Below are 17,416 nucleotides of genomic sequence, written 5' to 3'. Positions count from 1 at the left end.
GATGTTGTCAAATATTTGTCAATGCGATCGTGTATTAGGACAAAATCTACTTCTGTTCGTACTACATTATGATATGTAATATACATGTTACAATATATTTACGTTTGATTTGGTTACGTTTTATGAACTTCGTGTTGCTGAGTTTCATTTTTTTTAAATACTTTTCTTCTATAAATAAAGCATTACATTACAGTCGAACTAAAACACGGAATGTGTGATTGATTATGTTTTAGTGTGATTAATCTTCCACTCACCAAGTTCTTCAAATTACAATCGATACCCCGTTCAAGTAGCAACTTGACGAATTGCGGCTGCTCGTTCAATGCAGCACGATGAAGGGCAGAGCTACCATTCTGGATATATAAAACATGACAATATGTAGATAACCTGATAAACTCAGTGTAGTAAGAATAAAGGGAGGCGATATATATTTTTTTTTTGATAAATGAGAAAAATGTTTTAGCACAATGTGTTTTGTTTCGATATAATGAGAAGTTAATCTGTTACTAATACAAATTTATCCGACTTCCTTCAAATAATAGACAATTGGCTTTCTTTGCAGTGCATGCTATATTATGAAGTTTTTATTCTTTCTGATTTACTCTCAGACATGAATTGTTAATTGATAACATGTATTTCTAAAAAATATTATCTTTATTAACAATATAAACCCAACTCGGATGGACTATTCAAATGGTTTAATTTCTAATCAGTTAATCTGCTGGTAATGTTAGTGATAATATTTTAGAAAACATTCCCTAAGTTTCAACTACTTATCAAATTAAAGCAATAGTAATTTAAACTAGAGGCTCTAAAGAGCCTGTGTCGCTCACCTTGGTCTATGTGAATATTAAACAAAGGACGCAGATGGATTCATCACAAAATTGTGTTTTGATGATGGTGATTTGTTTGTACATCTTACTTTACTGAACTTTCTTGCTGCTTACAATTATCTTTATCTTTAATGAACTTGGCCCAGTTGTTTCAGTGGAAAACTGACTGTACAGGACAATAACGCCTTAGGGAGGTCAATTGACCATTTCGGTCATGTTGACTTATTTGTAAATCTTACTTTGCTGAACATAATTGCTGTTTACAGTATATCTCTTGATAGATCGTGACCTGATAAACAATTTTACTTCATGTCAGATTTTCTCTAAATGCTTTGGTTTTCGAGTTTTAAGCCAGAAACTGCATTTTACACCAATGTTTTATTTTTAGCCGTGGCCGCCATCTTGGATGGATGGCCAGGTCATCGGACACATTTTTTAAACAAGATACCCAAAAATGATTGTGGCCAAGTTTGGATTAATTTGGCTAAGTAGTTTCAGAAGAGAAGATTTTTGTAAAAGATAAATAAGATTTACGAAAAATGGTTAAAAATTGACCATAAAGGACTTATTTGTCAATCTTATTTTGCTGAACAATATTGCTGTTTACAGTTTATTTCTATCTATAATAATATTATAGATAATAACCAAAAACAGCAAAATGTCCTTAAAATTTCCAATTCAGGGACAGCAACCCAACAATATGTTGTCCGATTCATCTGAAAATTTCAGTGCAGATAGATCTTGACCTGTTAAATAATTTTACCACTTGTCAGATTTGCTCTAAATGCTTTGGTTTTTGAGTTATAAGCCAAAAACTGCATTTTACTCTTATGTGCTATATGTTTAGCTATGGCCGCCATCTGAGTTGGATGGTCGGGTTACCGGGCACATTTTTTAAACTAGATACCCCAATGATGATTGTGGCCAAGTTTGGTTTAATTTGGCCCAGTAGTTTCAGAGGAGAAGATTATTGTAAAAGTTAACGACGACGGACGACGACGCACGACGACGGACGCCGGACGCCAAGTGATGGGAAAAGCTCACTTGGCCCTTAGGGCCAGGTGAGTTAAAAATCAAGTTAATAACTTTCAGTAAAACAAAAACATTAGTACAAAAGTCAAAATGTAAAGGAAAACAGATTATGAGCATCATGCTACAGAAAAGGTTGGGGTAGCACCGACACAACAAACAGTATGTGAATATCAAATAATATTCACTTGACTTAATAAGAAAGTGTCTTCTCCACATCTATATCTTTTGGCAAATATGTTTCAGGTAATGCTTTGATTTATGTTTATAAATGAAATTCAGTTCTTAAAATCAAAATGTATTGACAGATTAAGAAATTTAAATTTGAAGAGTAAACTTATTAATGAATCAATAAGGAAAACAATTGCAAATTTGTATTTATATTATTCAAATTACTCACCCCGCCTGTATGATTTATATTCGCGCCTTTTTTTAAACACAGAAGTAATTTCTTCTTGTCTCCATAGATAACAGCATTAAGGAAATCCTGTACAACATAAAGCAAGTTATTCATAATTGTTACAACGAAGATGCAGATCACATAGTCAGTCGGATATTGATTTAAAAAAAATGCACATATTTGTAACACTCAAAAAACTTGTCCTTCCTCCCAAACGTGTACTATTCCCCAAAACGTGTCCACATCGACGTCACAGAACTGCAAAACATGTGTAGTTATAAAACAGCGCCAAAGCGTGTCACTTTTGTAAGCAGCCAAACGTGTCCAATCCCCAAAATGTGTCCATATTTTTTTTTCTTCTACTGGAATTATCGTTCTTATCATCCGAAAGTATAACCTTCGTAAAAGTTGGGGCTTTCGGTCTGCTATGTTTGGTGTACATCCTCAGTCAAATACTAGATATTGAATCAGATAAATCGTGTAGGGAGTATGCCCATTTTTATGCATGTCTTACTGAAGTCGTAAAACAATCGTTTTTTAATAACTCTATTTTTTTTAGATTAAAATCCAAACTAGTGTTAACCCCGATTAATTGTAAAAATTTAGGCCCGATTCTAAATTTCCAGTACGATAAAAAAAAACAGTAAAAACAAGAAGAAGTGGTATGATTGCCAATGAGACAACTCTCCATAAGAGACCAAATGACACATAACTTAACAGTTACTAGTATGGATGACCGTACAGCCTTCACCAATGAGCAAATTCCATACCGCATAATCAGATATAAAAGGCCCTGAAATGACAAATGTATTTATTGCTAGCACGATATCGTTCAAATAATGCATGACATATTTGGCACTTGACGTTATTTCTAGTTTTAGATTTTAGGAGCTTTTAAAATATTAGATCCTTTTGAAAGAAAGGAAATCAATTCTGCAGAAAAAAACCGTGACGCAATATTTGGATTTATATAAAAGGTATCAACTGAGTTTATTAGTACAAACTAATTTACATAGTAAACTATTAAGTGATATGTGTATTCGCTCTAAATGAGCATGAAATACTAGAAACTGGACAAAAATCAATTTCAGTCAAAAGTCAATTCATATGTTACAGATTAAATTTGCAATATTGTTTATGCTAATCATTAACAACTGGCATTGAAGAAACGAATGCTAATAAATGACCAATTCTTCAACTGGGTCCCTTATCATTGAATGGGTTTGGGACGGCCATACATGTATAAACGCTAAAACACGTGAGACGTTCTGGCGTGTAATAGTGGACACGTTTTGGTTTTGGCGAATAACAATTAGCGGACACGTTTAAGGGTTATGAAATTTGTCACGTTTGGGGAATATTGAATATTACTGACACGTTTCGGGAGAACAGACACGTTTGGTGGAATAAGACACGTTTGGGGTGAAGACACGTTTGGGAGTGTTACATATATATTAGAGAAGGTAAAAAAGCAAAAATATGTACATGAACTGTTGACATACACCTGTTTCTATGGGCTTCAAAAGTTAATTAATATGTAAAATTCATTTTTTTAGCACATAATATATTGTTATATTCGTCTTTTTATCTTAATGATAGTATGGAGCTGCTAGATATTGGTAAACTGTTAAAGTATAGACATTTTTGTTTTGTAAAGCAGTGGATAGTACATGTAATAGGTAAAAAATAGATATGTTGATTGCAATACTTAACATCAATGCCGCAGGCGACAGCTTCTTTTGCCATATTATAAAGTAGACAAAAATATCATCGAAAAGATAATAGAGTAGACCTTTTCTGACGTTTATGAGCTGTAAATTCTTGAAAACTTTAAAAACGAACAATATTTGATACTTTATCTCGCTTCAGATTCTTGTTTTTAGTAGTTTAAGGCTACAAGTGAAAACAATACCATTACAAATTCACAGTACCTAAAAATTAAATATGCTCAAGTGTGATAACTTTCTAATGAGTCAGAACACCATACCATGATTGTTCGAATAACAACTATTTGCTAAAAATATTTGACAACACATCTTACCAGTGGATCGTAAGAATTCAAAGATACAAACATGTGTGTGTGTGTTTGTTTCTTAATGCTTATTAGTCCTTCTGTGAAATATCTATTTTGAATTTGTTTAAATGCATTCTAATTTGACAACAGGTCAGTGAAAAGTCTTTTTAGTTTTCTTAATACAGAAAATTACACTAAAAATGCTCAATGGCTAGTATATACATTTTTGTCCTCAAAACTACAACTGTTTTATTATATTGTAATGGTGATATGTCGATCAATTTATCCGATTTTAAGAGCTAAATTGGCAGTGTGTCATCCCCTCAATGGCTTTCATTTTTATAGTTGTTACAATAGCTGGAGTAATATGTACACAAACATACGTTATGTTTATTTATCTTTATTTTACCATTTCAATCAATACACAATAATACAGCTATGTCGATAACGAGAAATAAATTAATCGTAAATTGCAACTTTAGTAAATCGTAAACAGAGAACCCTTCTAAAGAACCAATTTGCCCCAACCTTTATTTTACTACAGTTTTCTGAATTTGCTGGGTAGCAATTTAATCGACGGATAATTAACATCAAAATATATCAAGGAATGACTTTAGTACACCATGCATTTTTTATAATACGGAAAAATTATAACAAAAATAACGAACTGCAAGGTAAATTCAAAAACTTTTATGACAGTTGTTTATTGTTTTGTTATATTAAGTTACACTTGCTTAAGAGACACAAATGTGATCAAGTTTAGAAAGATTTAAAATACATTAAAAATATAATTAAGTACAATCGGCGGTTCATTTTGAATTTGGTGCGAATATAACGGAATGGTGATCTGATAGGATATACACGATGTTTCTCATTGCATGCCTCTCAATCATTTTAATTCATTTCAACATTAAATTTGTGTACACTTTGTTAAATTTGCAGTATGTCGTAAAAATTTTCGTTGATGTATTTGAAATCGTATTGCTTGTAGAGTTGTTTCACTTCTACATTACGCATCAACAAACTGGATTCCACATAAAATGCATTATGTTAGAGTACGATATCTACACATTTGGTGAACACAAGAGGGTAACCAATTACTTGTAAATATATCTGTTATTGCTTTAAGGGTGAAACAAAACTTACCAGGTAAAAACAAAAATACGACACAACTATGTTTTCATCGATTATTCCGTGAATTTGTATGTAGCTTATGAGTAGAATCATTACTTACTACGCAGCAATCATTAATAAATACAGTAACCTTCTAGCATTTGTCTACATAAATAGCAGTATATCAATTTCCAACAAGGCACTAATTAATTGTTTTACCTCGCAAAGATGTTTCTGTTTTTGGGATGATGTCATTGTTAAACAATCTGAAAATAAAGATGATATATGTTGACAAAAAAAATATAGACATTGACAACTGACTATTTTATTTCGCCAATAGAAATGCATGGGATCATAGTAAGACTATCAATTCAATAAATAGACTGCGTTTTATTCAGGAAATAGACATTTCTAAAATCATAAACTACATACATGTAAACAAACTATCTTCATCAATCAGCAGTGATGAATATACTTACAACTGATACGTGTAGATCTTTTTCATAAAAATAATCAGTTATTCTGGTACAGTACATGATATTCATTCATAAGAATAAAGTAAACACATGTTTAATCATTTCAGAACATTACATTAAACTAGAGGCTCTAAAGAGCCTGTGTCGCTCACCTTGGTCTATGTGAATATTAAACAAAGGACGCAGATGGATTCATGACACAATTGTGTTTTGGTGATGGTGATGTGTTTGTAAATCTTACATTACTGAACATTCTTGCTGCTTATAATTATCTCTTTCTATAATGAACTTGGCCTAGTAGTTTCAGAGAAGACGATTTTTGTAAAAGATTACTAAGATTTACGAAAAATGGTAAAAAATTAACTATTAAACTTTGGCAATAACTCTTAAAGGGGTCAACTGACCATTTCGGTCATACGACTTATTTGTAAATCTTACTTTGCTGAACATTATTGCTGTTTACAGTTTATCTCTATCTATAATAATATTCAAGATAATAACCAAAATCAGCAAAATTTCCTTAAAATTACCAATTCAGGAGCAGCAACCCAACAACGGGTTTTCCGATTTATCTGACAATTTCAGGGCAGATAGAGCTTGACCTGATAAACAATTTAACCTATGTCAGTTTTGCTATTACTGCTTTGGTTTTTAAGTTATAAGCCAAAAACTGAATTTTACTCCTATGTTCTATTTTTAGCCGTGGCGGCCATCATGGTTGGTTGGCCGAGTCATTCCACCTATTTTTTTAAACTAAATACCCCGATGATTGTGGCTAAGTTTGGTTTAATTTGGCCCAGCAGTTTCAGAGGCGAAGATTTTTGTAAAAGATTTCCAAGATTTACAAAAAAAGGTTAAAATTGCCTATAAAGGGAAATAACTCCTAAAGGGGTCAATTGACCATTTCGGTCATTTGACGTATTTGTAAATCTTACTTTGCTGAACATTATTGCTGTTTATCTCTATTTATAATAATATTCAAGATAATAACCAAAAACAGCAAAATTTCCTTAAAATTTCCAATTCAGGGACAACCCAACAACAGGTTGTCCGATTCATCTGAAAATTTCAGGACAGATACATCTTGACCTGATAAACAATTTTGCGTCAGTCAGATTTGCTCTAAATGCTTTGGTTTATGAGTTATAAGCCAAAAACTGCATTTTACCCCTTTGTTCTATTTTTAACCGTGGCAGCCATCTTGGTTGGTTGTCCGGGTCACGCCACGCATTTTTAGATACCTTAATGATGATTGTTGCCAAGTTTGGTTTAATTTAGCCCTGTAGTTTCAGAGAAGAAGATTTTTGTAAAAGCTAACGACGACGGACGACGACAACGGACGACGACGACGACGACAACGGACGACGACGGACGACGGCCGCCAAGTGATGAGAAAAGCTCACTTGGCCCTTTGGGACAGGTGAGCTAAAAATAAATGATAACATTGTACATTTTGTACAGATGCATTTGATATTGAGTAACAACTAATTCATCAAACTATTTTATAACACTATTGAAAATCAACAGTAAATCCGACAGAATTACTTAAAAAAGACAAAAATGTCATGTGTATTCGGCACTTGCCGTATGTGCAACCTTATACGTTACTAATTAAACGATCAGTATGCAGTCGACAATTTTTCTTCTCTTTTACTGTCTGTTTGGTATCTTTCACCCTTCCGCAGGTAACTTCGAGGTAAATTCAACACGGACAGTCCCTTATCAAATTTCCTTATCGAAAGGTGAAACACATCACAAACATGGATATTTATGACTTGGTACAGTCGTACTCCTAGGATTAAAATAGTGGATTATTGGCAAGTTCGCGTAAGGTCATGTCATCAATCAGTAAGACGTTATTATGTATATTGTATAATTATATTATACTAAAATTCTCAAATAAAATGTGGTGGAAAATAAAATGTTCTAATAAACAACTATATATTAAACTTATTTTTATAGCAGTCTTAATATTCTTGATATTCTTATATGTTCATGCTATATAGTGATAAAACAACATTTTTATGCAAGTTAAAGATAATCTGCTATTGTTTTAAGGCAGAAACACAATTTACAATTTTTTGAAAAAATAGGTAGGGTCATTAATGAATTGTTTGCTCTGGTTACGACTAATATATTTTTATTTGATGAACAATATTAATTATGATAAAACTATGACTATTGGTAAGATAATTGTTTTGCCTCGTAGAAATTAAATTAAATTAAATCTACTGATATAAAAAACATATTGGCCATTGGTAACAAACATATATTAGGCAGTTTTCTTGTTTAACCCATTTGTTACTACTAGTACAAACAGTAAATAATTTTGACTAAAGCTTTACATGTTTTTATTGCTAGAAATAGATCATAGTAAGAAATGCAGAAGTCAAAATAGAAAGTTTTGTTCTGCTAAAGGTGTAATACCCTTTATAACTGACCGATCATAAATCAACTACCTGAAAGTAGTACATATTTAACATACAAAAGATTCTACGTATTTTCAAAATGTGTTAACTATGATATGAAATAAAAGCTGAATGATTGGTTATAATTGTAAAATCACTTTTTGACTAATAATTTGTAATTCTAATAAAAAATGCACAAAATTTTAAAAGATGAGTTTATTTTACTTTTTTGTTAAATCTGAAGTACCTGTTTAGGTATATCTGAATTCCGGTAACCTGTTTTCTCTTAAATGCAATTAAAGGTATGCTAGATTTTTAATACAAGACAACATGCGATGTTGCTTTGACAAGCAATGATTGTCACTTTTTATTGAACATGAGACAGAAGAGCTGTGTCTGCTTAAAATTGAGACATTTTACAAATGAAACATTGGTATTATGAATGAATTTATGGTCGACTTCTTTCAAAACAGATATAAATATGATGGTTTTAACTAAAACACAAACAGAAGGTGGTGTATAACATCATTTTTAGAACTACTTTTATCAGTAACCATGGTAACGGTGTTTCATAATAAAATTTTAAGTTATAGAAAGCTGATTAATTAGTTTTTTAATTATTGTATTTAAATATTTTGGCGTCCCGGTTACGTTCCCTCCCACATTATATCGTGCTATTTGTCATCATAATGTATACCTTTTAAATATGCCACAAAATAAAAGTGTTCACCTATGTATCCCAAATCACTAAATAAGTACGGTATATGTCAGGTGTATTGTAGCATCTATTTCCTACTACGGATATTTGATACTAGTTTGGAGATGAACGAAACACTAATAATAAAAATCGATTTTATTATTATGGTCACGTTATGTTCAATTAAACAAAAATATATCTAGCAACGTCATTGACTCTACTAAATAGACGAAGTTAAGACATTTTATGTATTTACCACTCCCAATTAATATCATTTGACACGGCGGCCCTTTTACTGCGCTATTGTTTTAAGCTTGAGGATTAAATTCACTTGATTATTTGAAAGGTAAAGATTAAAAAAAAAAGTATTTCGCTCAATTTTTGTAAGGAAAACAGTATAATTCTGATGTATAATATCCAATCATATATCAGAATGCGGTATTTAAATATATTATTATGAAAACAAAATATGAAAGTATCTTGGAAATTATTAGTAATCATTGAAATGATAGCACTATTCGAGTTTTAATAATTTAACAGCGAGTAGAAAGTATCAGGGGAAGGTGTGTCTCTTGTGTTTCTTGTTTTGTTAGATAAATATTCAATCAAAATACTCCCATTTTTATCTTTTGTTATTATCATCTGAAAATCATAGATATTGCAAGTGAAATTGTCAATTTTCACTTAAGATTTTTATTATCAGTTAAGAAAAAAATTAGTTGTCTTTTAGAGCAATAAATTGTATGCACATTGAACGACAAATTTATGTGACGTATATAATTTTTCTGACGTCAGACACTCAAATCAATCCATGTGTTCGTAGATAGTAGATGTTGTTGTGTCCTGTTAAATTGTTATACGATGATGACTGATGTTCCCATATTTTGACTATTTTATTGATTGTGACTGTTTATTTAACACATCATGTAAATGTAACGGAATTTGATGAGACTGTTATTAAAGTGAGAGGGTTAGCGCTATAGAACCAGGTTTAATCCACCATTTTCTACATTTGAAAATGCCTGTACCAAGTCAGGAATATGACAGTTCTTGTCCATTCGTTTTTGATGCGTTTTGTTTTTTGATTTTGCCATGTGATTATGGACTTTCCAAATTGATTTTCCTCTGAGTTCAGTATTTTTGTGATTTTACTTTTCACATGATTATATAGTTTTAAAAAAAAGGAAAAGCAAGCATTTGATAAAAATATATTTATATGAAGTGAGGGGTTCTTGACCATTTAAATGAAAAAGAAAAATACTGCTCCCGAACTCAGGTAAAACAATTCTATTAATGTTTCAGCGTTTTCCCTCTGATAGTTTGTTTACCTCTACTTTGTCAAACTTTGATAGATATAATTGTTTCAAGATACATCTCTTCATAATAATTTTAAATGTTTCAACATACAATAAATGTTCAACTTTTAATAACAAATGCAACAACCAGTCTCAATTGTTAAAAATAATAGGATAAACAAAACAGGTTCCAACACAAATGGAAAACAAATATTATAATCATTACAAGTTATTGTCAATGCCAAGCGTATCACGATATATTCTGGGTTTGACGGCTACTATGTATTTGTTACCGTAAAACTCTCATCCACAATCACGTATATCAATCAACCTAATATTGCAAAACATGTAATACGCATGATAAAGTAAAACCCTAATACACTATACAATAGCTGAACAATTGCATTTCATTAATAATATGTGGTTTTGTATCTTTCGGTGGATATAAATGTATTAAAACAATTTAAAATTCACAATATTAAACAAGTCCATTGATGTGAAAAATAATTACGTAATGGCTATAAAAACCTTTTCTTTAAATTATACCATCCGAAACATATAAAACAATATCTGGTAATATAAATAAGTATGTGGAAATGTCAAAAGAATTACAAATTTAATTTGAATGACCACATGCATGCAGCTGAACAATTGTAATCAAAGAAAGGACTAAGTCATCATATATAAGAAAACTGAGTGTAGATTGAACAAAGTAATAAGGATTGCTTGAAGAAGGTGAACAGGAAACTAGCACAAACAGTTATATTTTGATGTAATATCATCTTCATTCTATTGCAATTTCATCTATACTCTTCAAGGATGATCTTACTATTCAAATTGTTCTATGTTGTCTTTTATTTATGATGTATCAGATCTTTGGATGTTTACGCTTGGGCCATGTCATCCAGAAAAAGTCCTGATATGTTAACAGATCACAATAATTTACAACTGAACTTCCCATAAAGAATGTACTGATTTAAAGATATGGTTGGGAGGTTTATAATCATATTCTTATATATGTGCTTAATGAAAAATATTTGTGTGATTTTTTACGAAATTAGACAACTTAGTTAAATATTTGTGTTTGTACTAAAAAAATCACTGAGACATGAAAAGGGAAATTAAATCACAAAGCATAAACAAAAAATTCATTTTATTGACGACTGTCTTTTCCTCTGTGACAAGTTTGTCATAATTCTGAGTTGTTTTGGTGAAGAGCAAAGATAAATAATCAAAGGAAGGCCTATCAACTTGTGATGTGCATTGCAATTGTACACGTACATGTATGTACACAACGAATGGCAACGTCATGTGACCATTCTATCTCTTTTCTGTATATCCGAGTTTACAAACCAAAACAAAACATTCACATTTATTGTTCCTAGGTATAAACGGACCTTTATCAATTTGTCCTAGGCTAAAAATCTGTCAATTGCTGCAGTCGAGGTTGAAAAAACACTATCCCAAAAAATAAAAAATAATGTCTTTCTGTAACGATTAAAATGGTTTTTAATGCTTTTCATATAATATAAAAACTTATGATATCATGTAAACCGCTTATAATACGTTTGAATCCAACTGAGTCGTCCTTCGAGGGGATTTGATTTTCGGCGCAACAAAATCTATTGAATGTTTTTTTTAACTTATGATATATTTGAACAGACACATAATGGATTTGCTGTCAGTCTGTAAATTCATCATGTTTAAAGTTTCATTAGAGGAAGAGCAGCTATCAATTACTTTCGAGGTTGAATTCACTCCCGATATTTGTAGAGATTAATATAAAAAGGTGTCTACTGCTGTTTAAATCTCGCTAAAACAGGTTTACTATACATTCATAGTAAGAAACAGTGTTGAAAATGCTATATCCACAAAAGATCGACCGATACCGAAGTCATACGATTCCAGAAGTAATTAAAATGTCAAGACAGAACTTTTATTCATTTTTAATGATCAAACAACTATCATGATATATTTAAGGTGTATTCCTGAGCTGTGTAAATTATAATTTTTCTTCTTCTTAAAAGAGAGGCGAAAAATACAAAAGGGACATTCAAACTGAGCAACACGAACAAAACCAAATGGTGATTGCAGCTGTTAGGGAAGGATAAGCAGATCCTGGTCAATATGTGGCACCCTATCCTGTTGCTCATCGTTTCTGTGTGTATTACATGATAACGTTGTGTCGTTTGTTTTCTCTTATTTTTGAGTGTAAATTCACATTGCGATAAGACGTGTCACGGTACTTGTCTATCCCAAATTCATGTATTTGGTTTTGATGTTTTATATATATTATTCTCGTGGGATTTTGTCTATGTGTGTTACATTTTAGTGTTATGTCGTTGTTCTCCTCTTATATTTAATGCGTTTCCCTCGATTTTAGTTTGTTATCCCGATTTTGTTTTTTGTCCATGGATTTATGAGTTTTGAACAGCGGTATACTACTGTTGCCTTTATTTAACCCTATTGTGGCAGTTTTATGTGAACACTTTTGCCCTAGGAATAAGATATTTGTAGTGTGAACATGTATTAGCCGTAAATTTCAATAGCTACATAAGATGCCTACAATGGAGCAGGGTATAATACTTCACTTGCAAAATGGAAATCCAACTGTGGAAAGTGAAACATATAACTAATCAACAAATTACTTGCAGTGACCAACTCACATGAATGAATGTAAAGTCAACGTATGTTGCTGACTTTAGACAGGCACCACATGTATGTTACGGGTTCTTCGTCAAGTTCTTAATTTGATTCATTTACAATAAAATTACCTCCTCACAACAAATGAATTTGATATATGTGCAACTTACCTGTGAGGTTTCATGTAGCAGTGTTTAAAGTAGGGCATTTAATATGTTATTATGTATGTGATAATAAATAAAATCAAGCCTAGCATCGTTCGATAACCTTTCTGCTTGATATGATTCAGTATTGGTTCTGTTCCTCAATTAGAGTAGTAATTCATAACTAGTAACAATAGTGTTTTTGTTTTTAATACAAAATGAACAGAGACATTTGGCTATTATAAACAGATCGCGACGATTTCCGTATTTTCTTGTCATAATATACATGCCTTGATTACGCTTGGTTTGAACTTTTGAATCGTGCGTCTGGTGAACTAAGTGTTAATCCTTCTCATATTGATGGACATAAACCAATAAAAATTTAAAAAAAAACATTGTGAAGAACATAAATGCTTACCTCAGTCGGAAATCAAACATATTTTTTCCATGATACAACAAGTTTTAAATTCAGTGTTAACATCACTATTTAAAAAAAATCATCATTTTGTTGCACGTCGACCAAATGAAAGGAGATATGTTATCCTTTGTCGGTACACTAGCCAGCTATTCAATGTATACAAATGATATCCGTCCTTGTCACACAATGTATAATAAATTCAAATATGTTTTACATCAGAATCCAACTTAGCCTATCTTAAATACAACGTTTAATTAATGTTTTTGTTGTAAAAGAATAACAATCACATACTACGATTTGTTTTCAATGGTAGATACGATAACCCTCTTTCTAGTTTTATCCACCAATGAACACTTACAAGATATATTTCCTTTGTTTATTGCTTGATTGATTTGTTGTGCTTAATGTCACTATCAGTACCATTGGCTATTTCATGGAGGTTAGTTTTTGATGGTGTCGGAAGATGTAGCACCCAAAAAAGCACCGACTTTCGGCAGGAAAACTGACAATCTTTATAGTACTTCAGAATTAATGTCAAACGCACCTGGCACGTACAAATATCACAAATAGAATCTGTGTGTATCGTGTGACTGGGTAATTCGTGTTGTTCATTTTTCTACAAGCCTCGAACAGTTCGAAAACACAACCTCAGTATTGATAAACTAGTTATATAGTAGTTGAACTACTTAGACCACTCGGCTACCGATGTTTCTCTACCATTTTATATGTCTCCTTGTTAATAAAGACTCTTTTTTTCATTGCTTTTCACAAAATTGTTCAGCTAATCATACATTCACCTTTAATAGATTGTTAGATATCTCTTAATAAAGAACTGTTAGAAATCTATTTCTTGATAGTACTACAAGTATAAACACATGTTTTCTCAAGTATTTCTCATGTGAAACATAACAGTGGAACATTTGTAGATTGAATGCATAAGTCAAACCTTGTGACCTAAGAAGGAGTGGCAACTTGGATACAAACGTTATCTTTTGCTTTTTCGGAGGGGAGACAAATCCAACTATTAAATAACCACTATAACTAGGGAAAAAAGTAATCTATGACAGTAGTTGATATTCGATCTAAATAAGTTCGGGCAAAACAAAACAATGAACAACATTGTTTTTGGAACCTTATAACAGACAAAAAAAGGTTTGAAATTAAGCAAAATTTAAGAGAATGTTCATCTTATTTTCACCAAACAAAAAACAATAACAAAACGTATGTTCAATTCTTTAAAATTTCGCAGTTCCTCTCTCAAATATCGACAAAAAAATTATGTTTTCCGGTTTGACTTCGACTATATAAACTCATGATACATACGAGGATTAAAATGAGATTGTCAGACGCGTGTTTCGTCTACAAAAGACTAATCAGTAACGTACAAATAAAAAATAAGTTGAAAAGGCCAAATAAAGTGCGAAGTTGAAAAGCATTCAGAACCCACAAATTGTAAAAGGTTTTGCCAAATGCAGCCAAGGTAATTTTTAGGATTCTGATATTGCAGTGATTGAATGCTTGCTATGCTAAAATTGTTTTACATAGTAGACAGAAAACAAATCTCGTTTTGAAAAGGACAAAGAGAAGTGTGCGATACTTTGCAGTGTTTGTGTTGACATACTACAATTTACTTTGCAGCACTGTAGCAGATTTTGATAGGAATAAACTCATCATAGATACCAGGACTAACTTTTATACATACGCCAGACGCGCCTTTCTCATTTAAAATACTATACGGTCGAGAGCATTATGATGGCGTGATAGATATTTTTAAGAGTAACAACAAGACACACAAGTTTTTTTAAAGGTTTATTATTTATGCATTGTAAAGAGTTCATTAAACTTTCAATCGAAGCTTATGTATTCATATGTAGGTTTATTTAGTACAAATACCTTTGTTAAGACACCTAACGAAATTTAAGATGTACATTACACAAGCAATTATTGCTCCCGTAAATTTCACAAGGATACCACGTGAAATTCATTTGTCAAATTGCATGTGCAATTGACCTCAAATGAGCATATACATAAACTCACGTGATAATAATCACGTTAATGTCATGTGAATTTATAAGATTGAGTGAACTTTAATAAATTGTGTTTTTTTTTTTTAATTTTAATCAAATTTTAAAATTTAGATGTTAAGTAAATAATGTTTTGTTTGAACATTTAGGGGAACTTCACGTGGAAAAAAACATGTGATTTTCACTTGAGTTTCACTTGTAAGCTCGTATGAGAAGAGAGGCATGTGGATTGCACGTGAAATTCAATTGAGTGAAATTTGTCTTTGTGTCGTTTGTTTCCACTTATATTGAATTATACGTAATGTGAATTCACATTACTATAAGACGTGTCACGGTACTTTTCTATCCCAAATTCATATATTTAGTTTTGACGTTTTATTTGTTATTTTCATCGGATTTTGTCTACTCCCTAGTTCGTTTGTGTGTGTGTGTTACATTTAAGGATTTTATTCAATCGATTTATGATATTGAGCATCGGTATACTACTGTCGCCTTTATTGTAACTAAAAAAATAATAAACAGTGTTGAACATATTGATTGATAAACATTGTGAAGCATCAACAGTTAGTTTCAGATATGAAATATATATATAAATATATTAAGGCCAATTAAACTAAAGAGATAAATGTTCACCTCCGCCCACCCCTCTGAAATCGTCACGCCCCGGTTTACGGATTTTGTTCAATTCCGTTACCCTAGTTTGTTCAATACTGTTTGAGTTTTTATTTCATAGATATAAGAAGATGTGGTGTGAGTGCCAATGAGACAACTTTTCATCTTAATTAAAAAAGTAAACCATTATAGGTCAATGTACGGCCTTCAACACGGAGCCGTGGCCCGCACCATACAACAAGCTATAAAAGGCCCCAAAATTAATAGTGTAATACGTTCAAACGGGAAAACTAATAGTATAATCTATATACAAAAAATATATGTTTTTAATCTGTTTTCATAATACGTGTGTTTCAAACCAATGTATATGCTTCATTTATGGGCACTATAACCATAGCATAGATAGCAAAATTAATTTGAAATATGTAGTATAAATTAGAGCATTGACCAACATTTATGCAAATACTAAAATAGGTTTGTAAAGCAGTTACACCAAGAAGTATGTATTTGAGAATTTGAAGCGTTTGTAAAATTGTTCATATATGTATATACTAGTAGATGAAATATACTCGAAATAACCCATGCATATCAAGAACATATTATTACGAAAGGGTTTAATAGAAAATGAAAAATAAAAATATAAATCATCCTACCCGCCGCATTTTTTTAAGCAGCTGGATGACAATCTGCCAAATAATTTAAGTTGGCCTTGTACAAACATTCTTATTGTTAATCTATCCATACAATCACTATATGTTGGATGGGCATTTAAATGGATAACCTACTAACACATATTTAGGACAGATAATGTATACAGACACCATTGTAATTATGGTGGAACTAATACTGATCAGTGTTTGATACCGTTGACATACTGTCCATAAGGTATGTCTCAATTATAAAGATAAAATACCTAAAAAATATATATAAGTATCAGCATCGCGTGGTTGTTCGGTTTGATTTTTAACATGCATTTTTTATTCTGTATAATATTAGTACATGCCATCAAGCAATATTCGAAAAGATTGATATTGTTTTTGGGAAACAAAGATATAAAAAGAATAAACTTTCCTATCAAAATATAATCGAAAGATATCAAAGGATCATTCAAATTAAAACTTTTGCATCTCCTCTGATTCTTTTAAAGATGGATATAAAATATCTAGTGCAAAATATCTTTTTTTTTATAGTGATGAAGATATGATACATTTGGTACAAACAATACATTGACATCTTATAGGAATGATTGCCACTGAAATGTTTTAATTGATGTTAATAATTTATGTTACATGATAAATCCATAGGGTATTT

The 17,416-nt window shown here is 31.4% G+C and overlaps 1 protein-coding gene across 1 annotated transcript in view; it reads right to left on the bottom strand.

The window, feature by feature from the left end:
* The window catches only part of LOC139503015 (uncharacterized), a 76,889-nt gene extending 63,100 nt beyond the window's left edge, over positions 1–13,789 (bottom strand). Inside the window, exons 1-4 of the mRNA XM_071292682.1 lie at positions 13,470–13,789; positions 5,609–5,655; positions 2,263–2,349; positions 255–353 (exon numbers count right to left, since the gene is read on the bottom strand). Of these exons, the coding sequence (XP_071148783.1) occupies positions 255–353; positions 2,263–2,349; positions 5,609–5,644 (222 nt within the window). The 5' untranslated portion in view covers positions 5,645–5,655; positions 13,470–13,789. The remainder of the gene's footprint in view (positions 1–254; positions 354–2,262; positions 2,350–5,608; positions 5,656–13,469) is intronic.
* Between the last annotated feature and the right edge of the window lie 3,627 nt (positions 13,790–17,416).

The sequence above is a fragment of the Mytilus edulis genome, chromosome 14 (genome assembly GCF_963676685.1).
Source record: "Mytilus edulis chromosome 14, xbMytEdul2.2, whole genome shotgun sequence".
Classification (NCBI taxonomy): domain Eukaryota; kingdom Metazoa; phylum Mollusca; class Bivalvia; order Mytilida; family Mytilidae; genus Mytilus; species Mytilus edulis.
Note: the sequence above shows the minus strand (reverse complement) of the source record. Positions and strands in the feature narration are given on the sequence as shown.